The sequence below is a fragment of the Vanessa atalanta genome, chromosome 13 (assembly GCF_905147765.1).
Source record: "Vanessa atalanta chromosome 13, ilVanAtal1.2, whole genome shotgun sequence".
NCBI lineage: Eukaryota > Metazoa > Arthropoda > Insecta > Lepidoptera > Nymphalidae > Vanessa > Vanessa atalanta.
This window is the reverse complement of record NC_061883.1, coordinates 8,219,686-8,242,104: the sequence shown is the minus strand read 5'-3', so window position 1 is coordinate 8,242,104 and position 22,419 is coordinate 8,219,686. Positions and strand designations below refer to the sequence as shown.

General features: G+C 31.4%; 5 protein-coding genes across 6 annotated transcripts; 2 read left to right on the top strand and 3 right to left on the bottom strand.

Moving 5' to 3' along the window:
• Nucleotides 1–242: 242 nt before the first annotated feature.
• On the top strand, nt 243–7,165 carry LOC125068546 (armadillo repeat-containing protein 5). The gene is made up of 12 exons (XM_047677753.1): nt 243–619; nt 1,737–1,963; nt 2,319–2,541; nt 2,655–2,823; nt 2,911–3,081; nt 3,186–3,628; nt 4,067–4,394; nt 4,486–4,674; nt 4,793–5,030; nt 5,317–5,425; nt 5,503–5,648; nt 5,736–7,165. Exons 1-12 carry the CDS (start codon nt 374–376, stop codon nt 6,493–6,495), a joined length of 3,249 nt encoding a protein of 1,082 aa, XP_047533709.1. The 5' UTR covers nt 243–373; the 3' UTR covers nt 6,496–7,165.
• On the bottom strand, nt 7,109–11,060 carry LOC125068548 (cytochrome P450 315a1, mitochondrial). Of its 2 annotated transcripts, none has more exons than XM_047677755.1 (8): nt 10,919–11,060; nt 10,652–10,827; nt 10,141–10,544; nt 9,807–10,010; nt 9,403–9,539; nt 9,090–9,284; nt 7,518–7,733; nt 7,109–7,323 (listed from the first exon to the last, which is right to left on the bottom strand). In XM_047677755.1, exons 1-8 carry the CDS (start codon nt 10,928–10,930, stop codon nt 7,198–7,200), a joined length of 1,470 nt encoding a protein of 489 aa, XP_047533711.1. In that variant the 5' UTR covers nt 10,931–11,060; the 3' UTR covers nt 7,109–7,197. The 2 variants fall into 2 exon arrangements, with proteins under 2 accessions (XP_047533711.1, XP_047533712.1); XM_047677756.1 differs by having other exon boundaries at nt 10,652–10,848; nt 10,929–11,030.
• Nucleotides 7,728–9,011, bottom strand: LOC125068549 (cytochrome c oxidase assembly protein COX18, mitochondrial). The gene has a single exon (XM_047677757.1). It carries the CDS (start codon nt 8,852–8,854, stop codon nt 7,784–7,786), a length of 1,071 nt encoding a protein of 356 aa, XP_047533713.1. The 5' UTR covers nt 8,855–9,011; the 3' UTR covers nt 7,728–7,783.
• A 3,549-nt stretch (nt 11,061–14,609) lies between the features above and the next one.
• LOC125068547 (26S proteasome non-ATPase regulatory subunit 2) lies at nt 14,610–20,869 on the top strand. Its single transcript, XM_047677754.1, has 18 exons — nt 14,610–14,786; nt 14,857–14,913; nt 14,995–15,213; nt 15,282–15,367; nt 15,457–15,663; nt 16,095–16,253; nt 16,342–16,471; nt 16,640–16,865; nt 17,026–17,259; nt 18,292–18,440; nt 18,528–18,630; nt 18,743–18,909; nt 18,982–19,087; nt 19,184–19,347; nt 19,487–19,671; nt 20,048–20,253; nt 20,387–20,505; nt 20,606–20,869. Exons 1-18 carry the CDS (start codon nt 14,712–14,714, stop codon nt 20,798–20,800), a joined length of 2,787 nt encoding a protein of 928 aa, XP_047533710.1. The 5' UTR covers nt 14,610–14,711; the 3' UTR covers nt 20,801–20,869.
• A 227-nt stretch (nt 20,870–21,096) lies between these two features.
• On the bottom strand, nt 21,097–22,057 carry LOC125068280 (PRKR-interacting protein 1 homolog). Its single transcript, XM_047677383.1, has 3 exons — nt 21,843–22,057; nt 21,532–21,711; nt 21,097–21,404 (listed from the first exon to the last, which is right to left on the bottom strand). Exons 1-3 carry the CDS (start codon nt 21,945–21,947, stop codon nt 21,156–21,158), a joined length of 534 nt encoding a protein of 177 aa, XP_047533339.1. The 5' UTR covers nt 21,948–22,057; the 3' UTR covers nt 21,097–21,155.
• Between the last annotated feature and the right edge of the window lie 362 nt (nt 22,058–22,419).

Below are 22,419 nucleotides of genomic sequence, written 5' to 3'. Positions count from 1 at the left end.
TAAATCTGTGATAGAACTGATAAATAATATATAAAATTTGCACAAAATATATTAATTTCATTATGGAAGTTAATTCGTATCACTGTTTTTTTTTTAAATAACGTATTCCAAATTATACGAACGGCTAAAATAAGTTTAAACAAATAAAAAAAATATTAAAATGTCCAATAAATATATTTTTAAGTGGCAGCAATTTCTGACATTGACATTGTTGAGTTATCGAATATTGACTATTGAGGGGGTCTTGTCTCTTTAAATAAATTACAAAAAATAAGTCTTTGTACAGGACTATAGATAGCATCCACTATCCATTAGTCTGTGACTCTTTGACTATAAGTCTAGAGTAGCTTCAAATGAAATATTGATTATTAAAATGGATATAAATGATGTTAAAAATGCCTTAGAAGGCTTAAATTCCTCATCCTCTAAAAGAATTCAAGATAGTCTTTTACATATAAAATCTAATATTATTGTAAATGATAAAGGTATTAAAATATTTCGAGATTGTGATGGTTTAAATTACTTATTGCCCCATTTGCGTAAGCCCAATGAAAGGATTCTTGATTTAACATTAAGTATATTAGGGAATTTGTGTTTGGAGGAAAAAAGCAACATATTGGTGAGTGATTTTATTTAATATTAATCATAGTATAATAGACTAATGAAAGAAATGTAAAAATATACTTGATATTTTGGAATAATTCATTTAGAAATTAAACTTTATAGAATGTTTTCTATAGAAAGATTAAAAAATCTCTTACTATCTTAATTCTTGGGTATATATAATATAGATATATAAAAAAATAATTATTATGATTAAATATAAAGTATTAACAGATTTATTATAACCATTAAAAAGTTTTATTACATTAATTAAAATAGTTTGGTATATGGCTCGATAAATATACCTTATATGTTAGTTTATTTATTACATTTATTTAAATGGTAAATTAAACAAAGTTTAAAACGTTAAATCAGTTGTAATTATAAGATATAATAGACATGTTGATTCACAATTCACATTAATAAAGGTATAAAACTAAATGTATGTCCATATTAATGTTAAGTTAAAGGTAATTGTTGAATAAACATTATCTAGTACAGTGTGTACTATATATTATACATATATGAGAAATTACATGCATTATTTCTTGTGAATGTAGTCATATATAACTGTTTTGAGTTGTAGTTATTAAACTAAAAATTATTTGATAACAATAAGCTTTATAATTATTTGATTGGAACAAATATCAAGCTTAATTCCAAGTAGACATTTTTTATCAATGGATTCATCAATCAATTCAATTAAAAATGAAATTTTGTGAATTAAATTATTTTTATGTAGCATGTATATGTAACAATATGGGAATTACATTATTTTCCTGCAATGCGAAATTTGTTTATTTTTATATACCTACAAAACTAATATAATAAGTAAAGAAATATATATACATATGTATATAATTACAATATAATAAGATATTTAAAATTTACCAATAGTAACAATGAAACACGAGAATAGAGTTAATAATGCAATTAGCAATTAATTCAACAGTACAAATATATTCACACATAGAATACTACTATATAAATTTCTCGTTGTTACATTGTTCTCGCCGATCGCCTGTACATAATAAATAGCAATACATAAATTCGAATGCGCCGCTGCGTTGCTAACTGCGCTGCCGATCGATTTTGCAACGCGCCTGTATTGATTGGATGCAAATTTGTTTTAGATTGGGCAATTAAATAGTTATGGGTCACTGGTAACAATATTAAACACGGTGTGTCGGGATAGTATACTCGGGAGGACATCTCGCGTAATTGGTAATTTAGCACAAAACCAAAGCAATGCTGAGAATTTACATAGCCATGGGGCTGTTAAGGCGTTAGTTGACCTTATCGAAAATAGAGATAAGACCACATCATATGCTACACTCTCGATGGCTGTGAGAGCCATTCGGTAAATACAAAGACTCCATCTTACACTCATTAAAGTAACGTAGTCCCTGGCTTGATATGGCTGTTAATATATTGTGATAAAATATTTTCGTTAATAAACAACTATCACTTACATCTTCTATTATCTCTTTAACTTTATATTGACATCCTATATCAAGGAATCCTTTTCTTATAACCGAAGATATATTTTTTTAGTTAATAGTCGTAATGTAACTTTTAACCATATTGCATTGGATCTTTCATCAAAGTTATGACCATCATGAAATATAACTATTAATTATTCGATAAATATACACACTGGATATCTCTTAGACAAAAGCATATACATGGTATATTTAGAATTTTACTTTTTTTAGGCAACTATGGATGGTAAAAGATAAGAGAAATGAAATGTTAAGCTTAAATGCTGTGCGTTGTATATCAGCACTGCTGTCTACTGAATGCGAAAAAAAAGGCATAATAAAATCGGTGCACCGAGAGAAAGAAGAGCCTAAGAAAAGTCAGGAAGAACTTATAAACGCTATACTGAAATGCATGGGACATTTTACTACATACTCAGTTGTCGACTGTGCGGAACAGGTACCTAATGTGTACAAATTGTCATTAAAATTTATTACATATATATATATATATATATATATATATATATATATATATAGATGGTTATAAACATAATGCTATTTTTATTGCAGATTAAAGGCTATGGAAAAGGATATCATAGTTTGGTGGCGTTAACTAAAACACACGAGCCTATAGCTCTTAAATGTCTATTCAATTTATGCTATATAACGAAAAGCCGACTTCTATTAGGTCAAGCTGGTCTAATTGAATGCCTAGTGGAGTTGCTTCAAAAACGTTCAGGTAATCATAGTTAATCAACTTAGGAAGTGATATTGTTTCGTTTTGGATCAATTAATAAGCATGTCTTTGCGTCTTTGTTATTTTTAGGTGTTTCGTGTTGGCCGGAAGGTGCGACGAAAGCTCTCTCACAACTGAGCAGAGAATCCGTGAATCGATTACATTTGCGTAACTGTGGGGGATTATCGTTACTCGTTGCCGCCGCTCGGGACGACTCATATGCTTTGCACGCACTCCTTCAATACGTTTTTGATGATGAATGTAAGGCGACACAAATTTTAAATCAAGTAAATAATAATATTAAAAATGATAATTATAAATTATTAAAAACTTTGATCAAATATTTAAAAATATTCTCTTTACAGCTTTCCAAATGCTTATTCGAACAGGTCTCGTCGGTCTACTCACTGACAAACTTAAAGATTATATTACTACAATGGAATATGATCATAACATCGAGATTGTCAAGTCCGGAAGTTCTAGTGTACCAATCAAACGAAAAGATATACCAGAAAATGAACCAGGCTCAGTATATGATATAGTCCTCCAAAATTTAACCGAAAACAATGTCGGATCAGGTTTATTTACGAGACGTAAAAGTATTTTGTTATCAGAAACTACAGACGACCTGAAGGTTGTAATTGAAAGGGATAGTTTGTTTGTTGGATTCGTGGATGCAATTGATAGCGATGCCTCTGCGCCGAGTGAAAGTGAAGATAATGAACCACCAACGCCTTCGCCACCTTCGCCGCCCCGCCGAAAAGGAGTTAAAAGAGCGCGGTCAAAAAGCCCAAATTTGATTCAGAAGGTTAGTCGGATATGTCCTTATATTTCTTCATCTGGATAAAATTATTGTTCTAAGAGTAAATGTTATAATAATAGTAACAGCTTTTGTTTGTATTCAAGCTCTTTACGCTTGTTTAATATTATATTATTACAAAATTATGGTATTACTCTTGTTGTCTTGTCAATTGATTGTCCTGAAGAAGCAGACTTCCTTAATTTTTGCCTAGAAAGCTGTCGAAAGCTGGAGACGGTTAATCTATTGCATTCCATCAAGTTTTTCTTATGTACCGCAACCTTACTTTGACTTTTAGCTAGTTTCATATTTGTATTTCCATGAATTGTTAATTCTTCTATGCATTTTTAGTTGAAATTAATTTTTCTATTATATGTCGTGATTCTTGATTAACAATTGTTTTTTTCTGTAATATTTAAGAATTTTACCATTTATTACTAATTTTAGAAATCCCATATAATAAAAATGGCTCATAAGGATTGGACAGCAGGTGTTTACTGGGAACCAATGACCTCTGACTGGCCATCCCCTTGTCGATCATCTACAGAAACATGTACTACTCAAGATAAAGGACCTACGTCCCCTGCATCAGATATGAATTTTTCGGACTTTAGTCCAGAACACAAGGGATCTTCGAGCAGACGCAATCGTTGGGATTTGAGTCCAGACTCAGGAACAAGTGCTGGCGAAGGAGGATCAACTTCTCCGAATCGTTCGGATTATCAGTGGAGTCCTAACAGTTCCGGCCCTTCATCTCCATACAGCACGAATGATGGTACACATAAAAGCTATTAATACTAAATAATTTTATATAATCTTATACTTTCAAAGTGTGTCCACTGTAATGTCGTAATTTGCGTCTTTAGAAAGTTCGGATTCGGAGATATCTGGACGTTATTCACCAGTTTGCAGTGACACGAATAGTGATTCAGAAGATGAAGAAAAAAAAATATCGGCAAAAGCTGATAGCGATCTAAAAGCTGCGCAAGTTGCTCAAGATTTAGATGAACTGGTCATGGACGATCAAAGTGATCACGAGGACTCTCCCTCCGACGGTGAGGATTGACATAAGATAGACGATATTATTAAAACATACGTGATGTATAAATTCGACTCTTCTTGTTTTGTACTAAATTCGTAGTATTTTTTATTAAAAATGATCACCTTTTTTAGATGTAAGCAAAATAGATATAAACTCAAAAACATCAATCATAGCTTGCGTCATGGTGTTACTTTTCCGTGTCGCCCAAGGATCGTGTAGAACTTGCAGCACAGTCCGCGATGAAGCAGTACATAATCGGACCATGATTTCACTTACTGGTCGGGAATGCCTTAACGGACTCCTTGATTATGTGGAGAGGTGTGATCGTCCCATAGGCAGAGCTGCAAGGATACTCGCTAGAGTGCTCAGGTGATTTAAGCTTACTATTTAAAATATTTGAAGATGGTCATCTTTATGATATTATTTATGTGTAGCCCCATTATTATTTTTAGAATCGAACCTAAAAACTCGTGATCATTAATCTTTATGGGTGATTACTATACTGTACAATTACAATACTTACTTAAATATTGAGTATGTATCTTGTCAATTTGTAAGGAGTATTGTATGTTTTGTCCTTCAAAATTGCTCTTTTCCCTTAAAATAGATTTTAAATTAAGTTATTTCTATTTAAAATATACGTTTATTTTAACAGTAATCATCTCTGCTTAATAAGCATATTAAGGCACAGGGTAGTCTTAAGGCTACACTACATGACTCTGAATTCCAAACACCCACCTAACCTATGCGCTCAGTGCAAACAAGTGAGTATACAACTGAAACAAATAGGTATTAATTGTATATTGTTGTATAAAGTTTTTTTATTATTGCTATTTTTCAGATCATAAGGCTGAGCTCAAGACTATTGTCTCAATTGTCAGTTTTAGCTGAATCTAGCTATGGTATCGGAAAAATATGTTATCACTTATTGAAAGGTAGTTCATCAATGAAGCAAACACTTTCTTTGACTTTACCTTATATTGTCAGGTATGTCAATTATGTGTAAAAATAGAACAATATAATATTAATATTTAATTATTAATTTCTTCTAATTGTATTTTATTTTGATCCCAGGACTGAAAAAGTTTTGAAGAAATTTCTAATAGATTGCAACGGTTTGAATTTCTTGCTTAAAACTATTGCGGATTCCAAAGAAGATATTCAAGTCTGTGTTACCGCTTTAGTGAAGCTTGCAAACAATATTCATATTAAAGATCCCAAACTTTTGGAAAACAGATTCAAAAGTAAAATTCAGGTGAAATACAATCCAAATCTAGATAATTTACCACCTGAAGATGTAGTAATTTTTCTATTAGACGACGCAACTACAGTGAGGGCAAACAAATTATTTTTATGTCAACATTCTGATGTGTTCAGTGCTATGTTAATGGGACAGTTCAGAGAGTCTGGAGAGAAGTTCGTACGTTTGAAAAATGTGTCAAAATCAGCATTGGAATATTTAATAACACTTCTTCAATGTGGATTGAACAATCCTAAATGTGATATTGAAGAATTTCCATTAGCTGAAAACCTGGAAACTAATTTAGAAGTATTGCTTTTGACTGACAGATTCTTATTTGAAAAATTAAAACAGCTGTTAAGTAGTGCAATAGTACAATTTAAATTAGCACCAGACACAGCAGATATAATCTATATTTGGTCTTTAAGTGAAGGTATGGGCTTTTTGTGTGTTGAAGCCGTAGCATATTTATTAACAGGCCAAATGGCCGAGGAAGATCGATTGAAATCATTTAAAAATATTCTTAATCTTCAATTTAAAGATCAATGGTTGGAAGATATCAAGTCAATGATAGTAAGACAACTGGTAAAATAAATCTCGGTAAAACAGTGTACTTGAGGAGAGAATAAAATGATGAGTAATGTATTTACATGGGAATGAAAAAGAAGGAACCACCTATGTATGTACATAAATTATTATTGGTGTACATGTATTCCTATATTATATATTGAATAAATATAAAATATATTCTCTGATTGTGTCTTTATAAAGATTATTGAATTTCTTATCATCCAATTAATAAAGTACTTATTTAAATAAGTGTGCAATAAACATTTTAAAATCATAATTATGAAACTGTTTTTTCAAAAATCTCAGTGTAATATGTGTCTCGATGTTATAGTGTATGATTTAAATGTGTTTATATAATATATTAGTGAGGGGTGCCTTCACATATGCAAACTTATATACAAAAAGTTAATTTAAAAACTCAGAAAATGTATTCTTTTAAAGGTGTAAGAGTGGTATTCATACAGATGATATTTAATATTTTTGTGATAAAACATACAGTCTGTAATTTTGCTTTGTATATAATATGTACTGATATAAATTAATTATCTATGATCTCGATGTATTGGAACCCAACACTATTCTATACAACTTGTTTATCAATGGAAATAAATGGGGTAATAAAAATAATAAATGTGTTACTGTATTCTCTGTATTAAATGAAGCATAATCAAATAAAATTAAAGTGCAACACTTAACACTGTAAACTGTATTGTTCTTTATTTATTCCTATTTCATTAGGTCATCTTTCACAGTGAAAACAAATTCTATAGGCTTATCTGGTATTAACACTTGTGAGGTGATACAATTTATGTTTTCTTTATTAATACATTTAATGTCAAAGTTTTTCACAATCTGGAAAATAAAATGCCTTAATTCAAGAAAATTTACATAAAATTCTATAGAAATTTGTTAAAATAAATAGGAGAATGAATCTTTCAAAATTTACATGCATTAAATTTTCACAGTCACAATGAATCAGTCAAATAAAGTTTCAATCCTAATAGTAGGTGAATAATAAACCATTTATTTACTGCAAGTGATTTTACCTGGCTAACTATTTCTGTTAGTTGTATCATAGCTATCTTTTTTCCGATACAAGACCGTGCTCCCATAGCAAAAGGAAGTGATGCTGAGGGATCATGATTTACTAAATATTGTTTTTGTTGATCATTTCTATTCCAGCGAAATGGTAAAAACAAATTTGGTTTCGAAAAGTTTTCTTCATTGCGGCCTGAGGTGTAAATTGAAGCTATTATGGGTGTCTGTAATATAGAAACACTCAACTTATTGATAATAAAGATGGTATTTAATTTTAAAGCAACTTCTTAGGTAACAATTTTCTGATTTTTTTATTTATTTCTTCTTTCATATGACTATATGGATGTTCAAGTTCACTTGGAGCCTCTGGAATTTTCAGTTTTCTCCTTAAAGTTGGTGATAATAAACTCAAATTTTGAGCTAAACCAAATACACTGGAAGTAGTCCAATACAAACACATACACGAAGGAACACTGGCTGCTACAGGAATCATTGCTATTGAAAATACTCTAAAAACATTTGTAAATATGTTGTAGATTTTAGATGGCTCCCTTAATTTAGACAATCTCTGTACTTCAATAATAGCAATGTTTGCAATTCCAAATGTCAAGGGTAAGATAAGAGAGTGGTCAGATTCAGTTAGGTTTGGTATCCAACCAAAACCACCATTTTGTAATTCCATAAATGTTATCATTGCTGATGGACTTGACGGATGCATATTTACCAAATTTCTAAGTGCGAAAGACATGCAAACCCATATCGGTAATTGAAGCCAAATAACCAAAGTAGCTTTCAGTGGATGACAATTGTCCCTTTCTATAAGCTTCTTCCATTGTTTTTTGAGAGATCTTTTATATAAAATCATAGCCTGTTTGTCACTTAAGCTATACATTTTTTTAGCAATAGCAGTCTCTTTTTTTAACTCATTGCTTAAATCTCTTAGCTCTAAGCCAATGTTTTCAACTTTTGCTAGAATATAATTTTGATAAACTGAAAGTGGTAACGTCATGAGCGCTCGAACAAGTATAGTTGAAGTAATAATTGTAGCTGACCAAGTCAAACCCGTGGTATCGTGAAAATAAAGCAATCCATCTTGTATTACATTTACTAAACTGCTATTTGATATACTCATATAGGTCTGTTCTTGCCATTTTACTACACTTTCTATCGAAATATTTCTTTTATTAATATTACCTAGTAAAGTTTTCTTTTTAAATAAATTATTATGGTTGGTTTCGGAGCAGTCTAATCTTCTATCAAAAGTTAAATTGTAGGCACTGTAAGTACGATAGTTGCAAAAAGAAGGTCGACTTATAAAAGTGTGCATTAATTTATGAAAGTTCATATTTAAACTTTTATTCTTTCAGTCTTAAAAACTTAAGTTCTGATTTTTTTTCTATATTTTGATCACAACTGTCAAATTCGACCATTACATCAATCAAACACACTGTCAAGGTATAACTGGAACTTGACAACTTGTCAATCGTTATAGGTTAAAAAGAGAAATATTTATTGATGTCGTACAAGCAAAATATATTTGTCTTAAAAATAATCATTAGAAGCAAAATCAATTTACATACCCCTTTATTAAGCTTATATTTCCCCAAAGTAGTGTCTTGTGGTAATATTCTTGTTAAAAAAGGTGCAACAGGGTACATTCTCATTGCTTCCTTTACAACAAATTTTATATAAAAATTATCTTGAGCACGAATATTCTTAACAACTTCATCATTTTTTGATAGCAACAAAAGGATCCATAAGGTTGTATACGCTGTCTGAAATTAAAAATTTAATTTTTGTTAAAATCAATCATATTCGTTTTCGTAAGATTTGTACTAAACAGCATAAAATTGTAATATTAAAAATATATTGCAATAGAATAATATCCGATACCGTATCACCAGCAGCAATTATAAAATCTGCAACTATTCTTATTATCATTTCTTCTTCCATATTGTCTTCCATTAATCGTTTAATCAATCCATTACTTTGATCATTATGATTTATCATTTCTTGAGCCAATTTTTTTGCTTAAAAATAATAATAATTTGTTTAAATTTACAATACAGATTTAAGAACATAAAACCTCAAGTCCATACATTTTATAAATTATCCTTTGCGTCACCTTTTTTTTGTAAATTATATGTAATTCTTTCTAATTGTTAATTGATTCCAAGCATATTATTCTAGTTTAAAAAACACCATGAGTATATATATATGTACTCATGGTGTGTGTGTTATATATATACGATTATTATTACTAATATATTTTTAATAATGTTATTTTCTTTATTTACCTATAAATAATGATAAATCAACACATTCTTTGAAATCTCTCCAAACTTTTAAATTCAAACGCTGGCACCAGTTTATCGGCAATGCATATAATCTAGTTGTAGTTTGAAATATTTTTCTTACGGATGTCGTAAATATAGTTAATAATTCTTCATTGTGTCGACTACGTGAAAGACTGTTAGAACCTAATAGCACATTTATAACAACTGAAAATAAAAAACAAACGCCTCTAATTATTTGATTACTTAATTACTTACTGTTTATTTTATTATATTAAAATAATATGTCAGTCGTCGTTACAAAGTAAAATACTATATTATATTAAAAATTACAAACCGTTTGTAGAAAGTTGATACAATTCGAATTCCATATCTTTTACTAGACAGCCGTTTCTTGTTTTATTTTTTAAGCTTTCTATAAAGTCTTCGACAGTTTTATTTACTGCTAAACGAATCCAATCATCTGCATTTTCTCTTAGTAAATGCTTGTTAATAATTCGTCGATTTAACAACCATTCTTCACCGTTCATAAAAAAAAGACCCCTGTGCGATCCATAAATTTTTTCATAAAGAACCCATGGGTCGGGTAATATATGAATCGGATATTTACCCTCAAGATTAATAAAAAGTGATTTTATCAATGCAGGATCACTTATAAAAATGAGTTCTGTGCTCCCACTTAGTCGTTCCGCAAATATGGAGCCTAATTGCTTGTGTCGATTATCAATGTACTCGTGCAATCTGAATGTAAGATTTATTTTTAAAACTACTAATATAGTTCATTTTAATTTACCAATATACTGTTATACTATCAATAAAGCTACCTCATGAAAACTGTAATAACTTACTTTTTCCCACTTCCAGCAAGTATGAGATCTAATTTTGTTCCGATAATTGGTAATGATTTCGGATGCGGTATATCCGCAATAGTTAAAGGTATATTTGATTGTTGAACTGATCTTATCACATACCTCTTTGCACTACATCTCAAAATTCTCTTCAATCGATACATTGTATAATTACACTGAAAAGTAACAAAAACGAGCTACGATCTATTTGATTTTCAACAATAATAAAATTTTAAAATCTAGTATTTTTATTTATTTTGCAGGCACCGTCTTATACATTTAAATTATAATATTTCACTTTATCCAATGGAGCTTCGCATTGCAAAACGTTATCAACCAACAAATTGTTATTGTAAACTGAGACTAAAATTTCAATTTTATGTCCACTTAAGCTACATCAGGAAAGCGGTATAAAAATACATAGGTATATGAATTAAACATTAATACAGCTGCCAACAGCATAAAATATGCTAATAGAATTTGTTTTTATTTTTCGACATCCAGGTATCTCTTGGCGCAAAACATGTTTAGTTTTTTATATTTATTATTATTATTATAAGTTTCATTGTTCAATAGGATTTTAAGGAAAAGTATTTGTATTTGACGCTCGAAACTGCATATAATAGCTGATTTTAATATAATGAAAATCTACTTTAAAAATTTAACAACATAATAACAATATGGCAATATCACCATGTAGGAAGTCTTAATTGTTATTCTTTTTTTTCATAGAACCTTTTGATATGCTTTACATAAAATCTTTTTTATATTTTTTATTTAACATTGAAACACAATGTGGTTATTGCTTATTATGATACGAAACCTTTATAAATAATAAATACTTATGTAAGGTTGTCGTAATAGATGTAGAACATAAAAAAAATATTATACAATTATATATGAAAGATATTAATGACAACGAATTGCTACTTCGGTGAACTAAATTAATATAATAATATGCTTGGCGCAGATGACGTACTATAACCTCTCAGGATTCTTGTGTGTGAACCCTTCGCAAAAAAAACACGATAATGGTGAGCGTGGACTCGACTCCAGAGAAATATTTTAAATGTATAGAGTATGGTGTTGTGATAGCTACATTACGCCTCGGAGGTGGTACTAGAGAGATGTGAAAAATTATTTTTATTCTAGTATAGCGCCCCTTTGATAGCCTACAAATCACACCAACATATAAATTAGTCGAAAATTTATTGATAGTAATGTTATATTATAGTTAAGATATGTAAATTTGTACACTATGACATATTGTATTGAGGTGAATACATTTAAATAATAACAATGCTACAATTTATAGTGACAGTATTTAAGAGATCAAGCCCCACATATATTGTTATAATTTTTTATGGTCATTGTGCATATATATATTTTAATACGAATACATTCATTTATATTATTTTGTGCAGTTATATTTTTATGTACATGGTTACATCGTGGATTCTTTTAAATATAGAAGGTACTACAAGTAGAATTAATCTTTGATTATTTATATGTCTAGATATACTGTGAAAGCTGAGAACGTATTGAAAAAATAGTGGCCAACAGTTGGTTAGTACTCGCAACTAGTATAATAGTATGACGTTTTTGCAGTATCATCAATTGGAAAAGATTTAATGTTAATCAATGGTTTTATTTTTTGTGAAAAATTATTGATCCATTTTGCATAGTGAGCAAATAAACCAAGTGTTCGTTTTAATTCACTGTTATTCGTTGGGGGTGGCAGGTCTAATAATGGTTTTAATCTATTAGAGTCAGGCTTGACAGTATTATCTTTAATATTGTATCCAAGCAGATTAATAGAATTGACACCAAATGTAGATTTTTGTTCATTTAAGGTTAAATTATACTTTTTCACAGCAGCCATAAAACAATTTAAGTTTTGATCATGATCACCTTTATCCATTCCACAAACTGTAACATCATCTAAATAGCAAAATGTACCTTTCAAATGTTCTGTTTTAATTATAAAATGTAAAGCTCGTTGGAATGCTGCTACTCCATTTGTAACTCCAAACGGTATTCTGGTAAATTGATATAGATTGCCAGAAGCTTCAAAAGCAGTGAAAATTTTTCATTTTCTAATATTGGGATTTGATGGTAGGCACTTTTTAAATCTATTTGACTGAAATAATTATATTTTGGAACTTCAGATACTACATTTTCTATATTTGGTAAAGGATATGCATCTAACAATGTAAATCTGTTAATAGTTTGCGAATAGTCTACTACCAAGCGTTTTCTGTGAATTCCTCCGCCAGCAACAAGGACTTGGGCACGCCAAGGTGAAACGCTGGGTTCAATAACTCCGTCTGCTAAAAGTTTCGAAATTTCAGTATTAATAAAATCACTATCTTCTTTACTATATCGTCTAGATTTTACCGCCACAGGCTTAATATCAGATGATAAGTTAGTAAATAAAGACACTGGTGGCACAGATGCATTCATAACGTTACATATTTTAAAGGCTCTTTATTACCTCCAAATTTAAATTCTAATTTCGAATGATCTTTTCTCATGTCATGGCCAATAATGATATCTGCACAAAGATTGTTAACTATTAGAAGTTGACGTTGTTGATAAATATGATGTAACTTAACTGTAGCATGGCACATTCCTTCTACGAAGGATACATGAGTCAACGATGCTAAAGTAATCGTCTGTTTACAGGGTTTTATTTTTAAATTCATTATTTGTACTAATTTCTTATTGATAAAACTGACGGAGCTTCCTGTATCTATCAAGGCATCAGCGCGTATATTATTTATAAAAATAGGTATGGTAGCATTTTGTAAGCTACTAGGCGATGCAGCTAAGAAACATTTATTTGAATAATGTACCTAAGCATGTGTCAGTAGTAAGAACATTTGCAGTTTGTTGATTACCGCTTCGACAAACCTTAGCAAAATGGCCTTGTTTAGAACACAGTTGACATGTGACTTTAAAAGCAGGACATTTTATTCTTTGATGTATATTGCCACCGCAAAAGAAACAGTGTCTCCGTTGTGTAGTAGATACCGTCACATTTTGATTAAAATCATTTATATTATTAGAAAATGCATTTAGTTTCGAAGAATTTGTGTTAACAACAATTATTTCTGATTTTTTTTTCTGCCGTTTCTAATGATATAGCTTGATTTAAAGCTTAATCCATAGTAATTGTAAATTTTCTAAAAAACGCTCTCGAATTTTCCGAGAACTTATACCTGCAATAAATTCTCCTCTAATCGTTTGTTATTCGTGTTCTTCGGCAGTAACGTTTCGGAAGATACAGTCATGAGCCAAGAGTTTCAAAGCTCGTGAATATTCGGAAAATGTTTGTTCCGGTCGCTGTTTTCTCATAATTAGTATGTGGCGTGCTAGAACTTCATTTCTAGGTTTTATGTCGATACTATCAAGTCATTTAATAGCATCTTCGTAAAATTTTCAATCACGAATATGTGAAAAAATTGTTGGAGCTCAATGATTTACCAACAACATCAGTTTCATAGAGTCAGGAGTATTAGTGGAGATTTCTTCTGATAAAAAATTTGTAAATGTAAATCGCCAATGAGTCCATTTTAAGTCAGAATTGCTAGAATTCGTTTCTATCTCAAATATGTCAGGTCGGAGATAGGGAGACATTGTGCCTTTTGAAAATGAATGTGTAGTATCGACAGAATCGTCTTGAGACATATTTAAAGTTAATTAAATTGACACATAAATGACAAAACCATAAGAGAACTTGGCTTTAATTAACTTTAAGAATTGTACATAATAAAGTATGACAATACATTTGACAAGATAATCGAATACTATAATTTCTTCATAAATTATACGTCAAGTATAAATACTAAAGAAATACATATAATAAGTGGAATCATTTTTACTTAATAACTGTGAATTACTTATTTCATCTGTTCTACAAATATATTTTTTTATTTATCTGTAGTAATTCAGTGACTTGTCAAAATTTATAAAATCATCTCATTCACCGCCTCAATAGAAAGATTACTTACGGAATAGTGCTAGTGATCACAAATACAGTTTTAAATCGCAAATCAAGATGACGATAAAAAATAAAACAGAGGAAACTAAGAAGGAAAAAGCAGATCCGGCACCTACAGCAAATGATGATTTGGTATATATGATTCTATTTGATTTACGAAATCTTCTGATGAATCGCCTGTAATATTAATATTTATTTACAGTCCGAAGAAGATAAACGACTCCAAGAAGAGCTTAACATGCTGGTTGAGAAACTTGTGGTATGTTTTCGCTTATAATTATGCACGATATGCTTTAACATTTATACACTTAGCCAACTAAATAATTTTATAACGTTTTAGGGCACTGAAGTCGATCTCTATTTACCAGCATTGCAAATGTTAAGCAACCTAATCAGAACATCTACAACGTCTATGACCTCTGTGCCTAAGCCATTGAAGTTTTTAAGAGAACACTATCCAGCTCTTAAAGTAGTGTATGAAAAAATCGTAGATGAAAAGACAAAGAAATATTGTGCTGATGTGGTTTCAGTCCTTGCAATGGGTGTCAGTGGTTCTCAAGTAAGTTCCTTGTCACAAAATTACTTGTAGTCTTATCTATTATTTTACTTAAACATTGTGTTTTTTAGGATGCTGCTGAAAAACGTGAATGCCTTAAATATTGCATGCTAGGAACTATGTCAAATGTAGGTGAATGGGGTCATGAATATGTTAGGTAAGAAACTTATCTTTTGTAGTTAAATTTGAAAAGTACAATTTTTATACATACTTTTAGTAAATTTTTTAATAAAAAAATGTTCACAGACAACTTGAAGGGGAAATTGCTGAAGAATGGAACATAGAGAATATGAACACATTAATGCCTCTTGTCCGTGATGTGGTGGCCTTTGATATGCAACATTCTGCTGAGATACAAGCTTGTGATTTGCTTATGGAGATTGATCGTTTAGATCTTCTTTCTCAACACATGGACCAGAGTAACTATCCTCGTGTGTGTCATTATTTAATTGGGTAAGTTTTATAACTTTTATAACACTATAAATATACAATATACATAGTTTCCAAATCATTTGTTTGTAAAACCTATATGTATATATATGGTCTTATTACATATAGGAATATATATAATAAATAAATAAATATTGGACAACATCACATACATTACTCTGATCTCAATGTAAGTATCTAGAGCAATTGTATTATGGAAAATCAGAAGTAACGAGGGTACCACAAAGACCCAGACCCAAAAACAAAAGAACCCAACTAAAAATACAAATAATTACTAGAGAAAACTACACCTAATAAACCCCCTGAATGGGGTTATGATGTGTGATTACAAAGTTAAAGTGGAGAGAGTCAGATTAATGTAGAGTAGATCATTTCAAATTTGACTACCTAACTACAATTATAGTGTTTTAATATTTTATTTTGTGTATTTTTAGCTGTGCTAGTTATGTTGTGGAGCCGGAGTCTACACAGATTTTGCAGGGTGTCTTAGACACATATTTACGTTTTGGAGAGTATCCTCGTGCCTTACTTGTAGCAATGCAGTTGCATGACAAGGCAAAATGTGAAGAAGTATTCAACGCCTGCACCGACCCGTAAATAAAAATTATAAAAAATCATTGTTTTACAATTACTTATATTTTTCTAATTATTTAATTTAAATTAAAAAAAAACTCATTTTAGATTGATTAAAAAACAGCTATGTTATATGCTGGCACGGCAGTATGTGCCATTGGAATTGGAAGATGAAGATCTCCGGACAATACTATTGAATGCTCACATTAATGACCATTTTCTAAGCTTAGCTAGAGAAGTAAGTTTTTATGCAAAAAAAAATTATATGTACCAATCAAATACTGTGAATTATAAATTTATTTTATGGTAATAAAAACTCAACTATAAGACAATTTTAAATTAGCATAAAAAAGTTGTCAAAAAAGTCATATAGTCAATAAAAAATGTTTCTTGTATTGTTCTCTAGCTTGACATTATGGAGCCCAAAACACCTGAAGAAGTATACAAAACTTGGTTGGAATCTGCAGGATCGGCACTTCGCCCGTCATTGCTAGCTGACCATCCAGTTGATTCTGCTCGACAGAATTTATCAGCAACTTTTGTCAATGCATTTGTCAATGCTGGTTTTGGTAGGGATAAACTTGTTACTACTGAAGACGGAAACAAGTGGATGTATAAGAATAAAGATCATGGTAAGATTTCATCAAATATGTTTAACAAGTTAAAACAATTAAAGATATTCATGCTGAATATATTATATATAATAACTATATTTTATATATTGTTATAATATAACAACGAGTATATTCACAATACATATTTTTGGCATTTAAAATTTAATTTAATTTTTAGGTATGCTTTCGGCGGCGGCCTCGCTTGGTATGATCCATCTATGGGACGTGGACGGCGGACTTACACCTATTGACAAGTATTTGTACACAACAGAGGAGCATATCAAGGCGGGTGCGCTTTTGGCTCTCGGGCTTGTCAACTGTGGTGTGCGTAATGAGTGCGACCCTGCGCTCGCGCTGTTGTCCGACTACGTCCTACACTCTAGTGCTAACTTAAGGATTGGAAGTGTTTTAGGTGAGTTGTTCCACTAAGATTTAAAAATAAAATCAATTTTAATTTGTAGAAAGAGTTCTGATGGGAGAACAAAATCTCAGCTTTTGACTGTGTAATAAAAAAATGTTTAGGAAATTATGCTATTTATTATCAATATAAAATCGAAATTATAGAAGAGATTTCACAGGGTTTTTATCAGAGGTATTCTCATAAGAACCAATCTCTGTATATTTTCTGTTCCTTGAATAAAGGAATAACTTGTCATATATATAATATGTAATAATATAATATGTATTCTTTTATAATATGTAGTTATTGTGTTTGTAAACGACGATAGCATAGGCCAATAATCTTTTTTAAAATTGTATAATATATTTTAGTTTCAACTTAATTTAAACTTTATTTTACATGTTGACACCATACACTGTGAATGTTATGTACACTTGTAATCGATGTACATATCAGAAGTTGATTTTCTTTTTTTGGATGTTGTGTAAACCATCAATTAATATGTATATTGTTAGTGTACTTATTAAATAAAATAAAATAAATTACATATATACTATGGAATCGCATTCGTTTTTAAAGTAAAACAAAAATCACTACAGGACCATAGTTCTTTACAGTTTGTATGTTATAGAGTATACGTTATTACGAAAGTCACTGTATACACATGCATCATTTCCAGTTCAAAAAAATGCGGCGTGATACGGCGCTACTCTAAACTAATAGTTGTTCTTTTTTACTACTGACCAGGGCCGAATATATGGAAGTCCCTCACAAAAGTGATGAAAAAAACACATAATTTCGAGTTTATATTATAATGTAAACATTTTAATACAAAGTTGTTTCTTTAAAATGAAAGAAGGTCATCTTCATAGGTCATATAAATTATTGAAAAACCTGACTGATAGAAATATAACAATAATAATAATATTTTAAATAATAATTGAAGGCCTCCACAACTCCTTAGCCTCAGAGCCTTCTTTCCTTTGTTACCCAAGGGCCCGCAGATGGCTCTACCGCTCATTGTCAGTGAACCTGTTTGTGCAGGTCTGGGCATAGCGTACGCGGGCACGCAGCGCGAGGACGTGCTGACGCACCTGCTGCCCGTGCTGGCCGACATGGCGGCGCCGCCAGAGATCTGTGCGCTGGCTGCGCTCTCCTGTGGTCTCATCGCCGTGGGCTCTTGTAACGGAGATGTAATATTCATGATGATTCTGGAATATTATGGCGTTTTCTTCCCACAAAATGTGCAAAGTGATATTAAAAATTGTTATCTTTTTCAGGTAACATGTGCTATTATACAGCGTCTTATCGACGATAACAAAGATCTGCATTCGTCGACTTACGTTAGATTCCTTCACTTAGGCCTCGGATTGTGTTTCCTTGGTGAGTTCAATAAATACTAATATTACAATGATAACACATTATATTTGAATTGCTACGCCAGAACTAGCTGACCAGGTAGCCATATTTTTTTTTAATTTAAAATAATGTAAAGGTTGCAAGGAGCGCACTGAGGCGACGATGGCAGCGCTGGAGGTGCTACCCGAGCCGCAACAGTCGCTGTGCCAGACCACTCTCTCCATGTGCGCCTACGCGGCCACCGGAGATGTTCTCGTCGTCCAACAGATGCTGCACATCTGTTCCAAGCATTACGACACCGATGTAAGAACACTGAAAGGTTATGTTAGTATATATTTTTTTTCCCCTACTTTACGTATTCTAATTATTTTCAAGAATGAACAATCTTCGACTGAAGATACTGCATTTAAGAAACAAGACAAAAAAGAATCCAAAGAAAGTGGGAGCACAGCGAGCGGATCTAAAGACGACAAAAGCAAAAGTATGTTTCGGTGACGATCTTTATTATTAATGATCATTACAAAGCTTAACATTTATTCATATAGTATATTGAATAATGCTAACTTTATAATTGTAGGCAAATCTAAGGACAGCAAGGGCAAGGATAAGGAAAAGGACAAGGAAAAGGAGGCCAATAAGGAACTATCGTCGGTGCAAGCTGTCGCCACGCTAGGAGTGGCCGTCATCGCGCTCGGGGAGGAGACCGGCGCCGAGATGTGCACGCGCATCTTCGGCCAGCTGGTGAGTACTTAGATAGATTCAGTAAAGTTTATTTACTTCTATATTCACTCAACTAAAGGACTAGAGTTATTGTAAATTGTGTGACAAGAGTGTCAGTCTTTTATTTGAGTTGTGTTTTAAAAACTTTTTCTGTAAAAAGGGTCGATACGGCGAGCCTGCAGTGCGACGCGCGGTGCCACTTGCCATCGCTTTGTGCTCCATTTCCAACCCGCAGCTGTCGGTCATTGACGTGCTCAACAAGTACTCGCACGATTCTGACAACGACGTCGCATACAATGCCATCTTTGCCATGGGTCTAGTTGGTGCCGGAACTAATAACGCTAGGTAATCTAGATAACGGTCGACTTTGATTTGAATATTTTTGTAGCTTTTGCCCTCGTATCCTTGACACGTAATGATGACTTGTCTCTGTTACAGATACTATTTTGTTTTAAAAGTAAATATTTATTTTTTAAGATTATATCGTCAAAGTTGAAAGTGTAACTGTCAGACAGTTCTTTCGTATTTATAATATTAGTTTGTTTGGTGGCTGAAGCCACAAAATTAACTATGTATAATTGCTTTTATTTGAGTTCTCCGTTAGTATCTTCGTATAAATATAAAGTAGTATATTATCAAATAATGAAATAATTACTTTCCTTCTACAAACATAATACATAGCTAATGAGTTTAATTGCAACTGAGTTTAATGTTACGACAGATTAGCGACGATGCTGCGCGCACTGGCGCTGTACCACGGCAAGTCTCCGGTGCACCTGTTCATGGTGCGGCTAGCCCAAGGGCTCTGCCACGCCGGCAAGGGCACGATCACGCTGAGCCCTGCGCACGCTGACCGCCGCCTCATCAACCAGCCCGCCCTCGCCGGCCTGCTTGTTGTGCTCACAGCTTTCCTTGACTGCAAGAACAGTGAGTACTTCCCTAAACAGGATCGATAAGTTGCAGGATATACCTTCGTTGATTCAATGATCGATTATAGGAGTCAATATAAACCGTAGTTGAAAAAATGATTGCTACAATATTAATGTTATTGAATTTACAGTTATTCTCGGAAAATCTCACTACCTGTTATACGTCTTGGCAACGGCTATGCAACCACGTTGGCTTGTGACTCTCGATGATAACCTCCAGCCCCTTAATGTTAGCGTGCGAGTTGGACAGGTAAGATTATTGTTTTCATATTACTTTTAACTGTATTTTAATGTGTTCTGATGATATGAAGTAACAAAACATTATTGTTAATATGTTTTTTTTTTCTTAGGCTGTGGATGTTATTGGTAAAGCAGGAACTCCTAAGACTATTGCTGGTTCACATACACACACTACACCGGTGTTGTTGTCATTTGGTGAAAGAGCAGAACTAGCAACTGATGAGTACATTCCGCTCTCCCCTGTCATGGAAGGTTTTGTCATACTGAAGAAGAATGAGGACAGTGTCATGGCATCAGTTCAGTAAATGAAACTATTATAATTAACTATAGTATTAATTTTGTGATGAAGTAATTCATTTTATAATAATAATATGGAAAAAAATAATGTTTTTTTTTTATGTCCTAAATCAAATTATATACATATTTCTATTAATTTATCTTTAATTTTAATATAAAATTTTTGATAATAATATTATATTTATGAAATGTAAAAGTTTTTTAAAAATTAAGGGCAACTTGAAGGGTAGATGGTAAAATTTCAAGACATAGTAATTATGATTGTCTTATGAGTACTGTATTGTTTTTTAAATAACTTTTAAGATTATTATAAAAATTATGTATTTATTCATATTATTACATAATCTATAAACAATACAAATTTCATGAAATTTCCTTTGATGCAATGAAATTGTTTTCATGTTTTTTTGGTGACCCCTCTTCATCTTCATCATCTTGATCAGACTGTGAAGAATCATTACATTCAGAATTATCAGACTTCTTAGGTCGTTTTTCTTTTATCTTTGCCTTTTGTTTTTTCTTTAATCTTTTAGCTCTTTTCTTCGCTGTTTTTTCATCAGCAAGTCTTTTATTTTCTTCTATTTTCCTATGATATTCATCATCAAGCTTTTCCTATAAAATAAACATTTTTTTTATAGCTTACTTCACTTCTATATACACTGTTCCAACATCTTAAGTATTTTTATTTGCAACAATTAATTAAACAATTTCAAGAAACAAAATATATAAACATTATTACCTTTTCACTTTTCTCTTGTATGAATTTTTGTCTAGCATATTCTTTTCTTCTAAGATGCCTATATACATGGAACTCTCCAGAGCCTGCTCCTGCACTAGAGCCCATAACATTTCGAACAAAATCTGGTGGAGGAGCCAAAGACTTTTGTTTAGGTCCCTCTGGTATCACCACTGGTTTATCCTGATGTGTAAAACAAACATTTTGTTTTTAAATAAATCTGTTGCTATGAATGAACTATTTACAATTTTACTAATCATCAACTTAAAACATGTAACGGTTATTATAATTTATAATTAGAAAAATAAAATTACAGGGTTTTTCAACAGTTTCTCTAATTTTAATCTTTGAAGATCTGTTGCATTTTTTATAACAATAGGCTTTTTTTCTTCAACCGATTCTTTATCTTTTTTGCTCATATTGCTTAACCTTCAATAACAAATATTATAACGAAATTAATCGTAAAGTAGTAAGGTACAAAATTATGACTATTATGTTAATTTTGACTTGAGGCTGAAAGCGTGACAGCCTGACTCCTGACACTGACTGCTGACAGTAATTTTCAGTGTGTACACCTTAAAGTGCTTATATAAAAATTAAAAAATGGCATTTGTTGTCTATTATCACATAATTGATAACATCATGGCCTGTCAACTAAATTTGTCTATAAAGCGTAATTCAAAGAAACGTCTTTTTTATTAATTAAAAACGTTCCATACCTTTCAAAGTCACAAGTATGTGCCGTGAAGATGATGTTCATAAAGACTTAATGGCTCGTTACTCAAGAGTAAAAATCGATCAGGTAATAATGAAAAAGAGGAATTCAATAAATATAAACTGAGGATGAGAGTTCCTTCAACCAATTGACGTACTATGATTTAATTATAACAA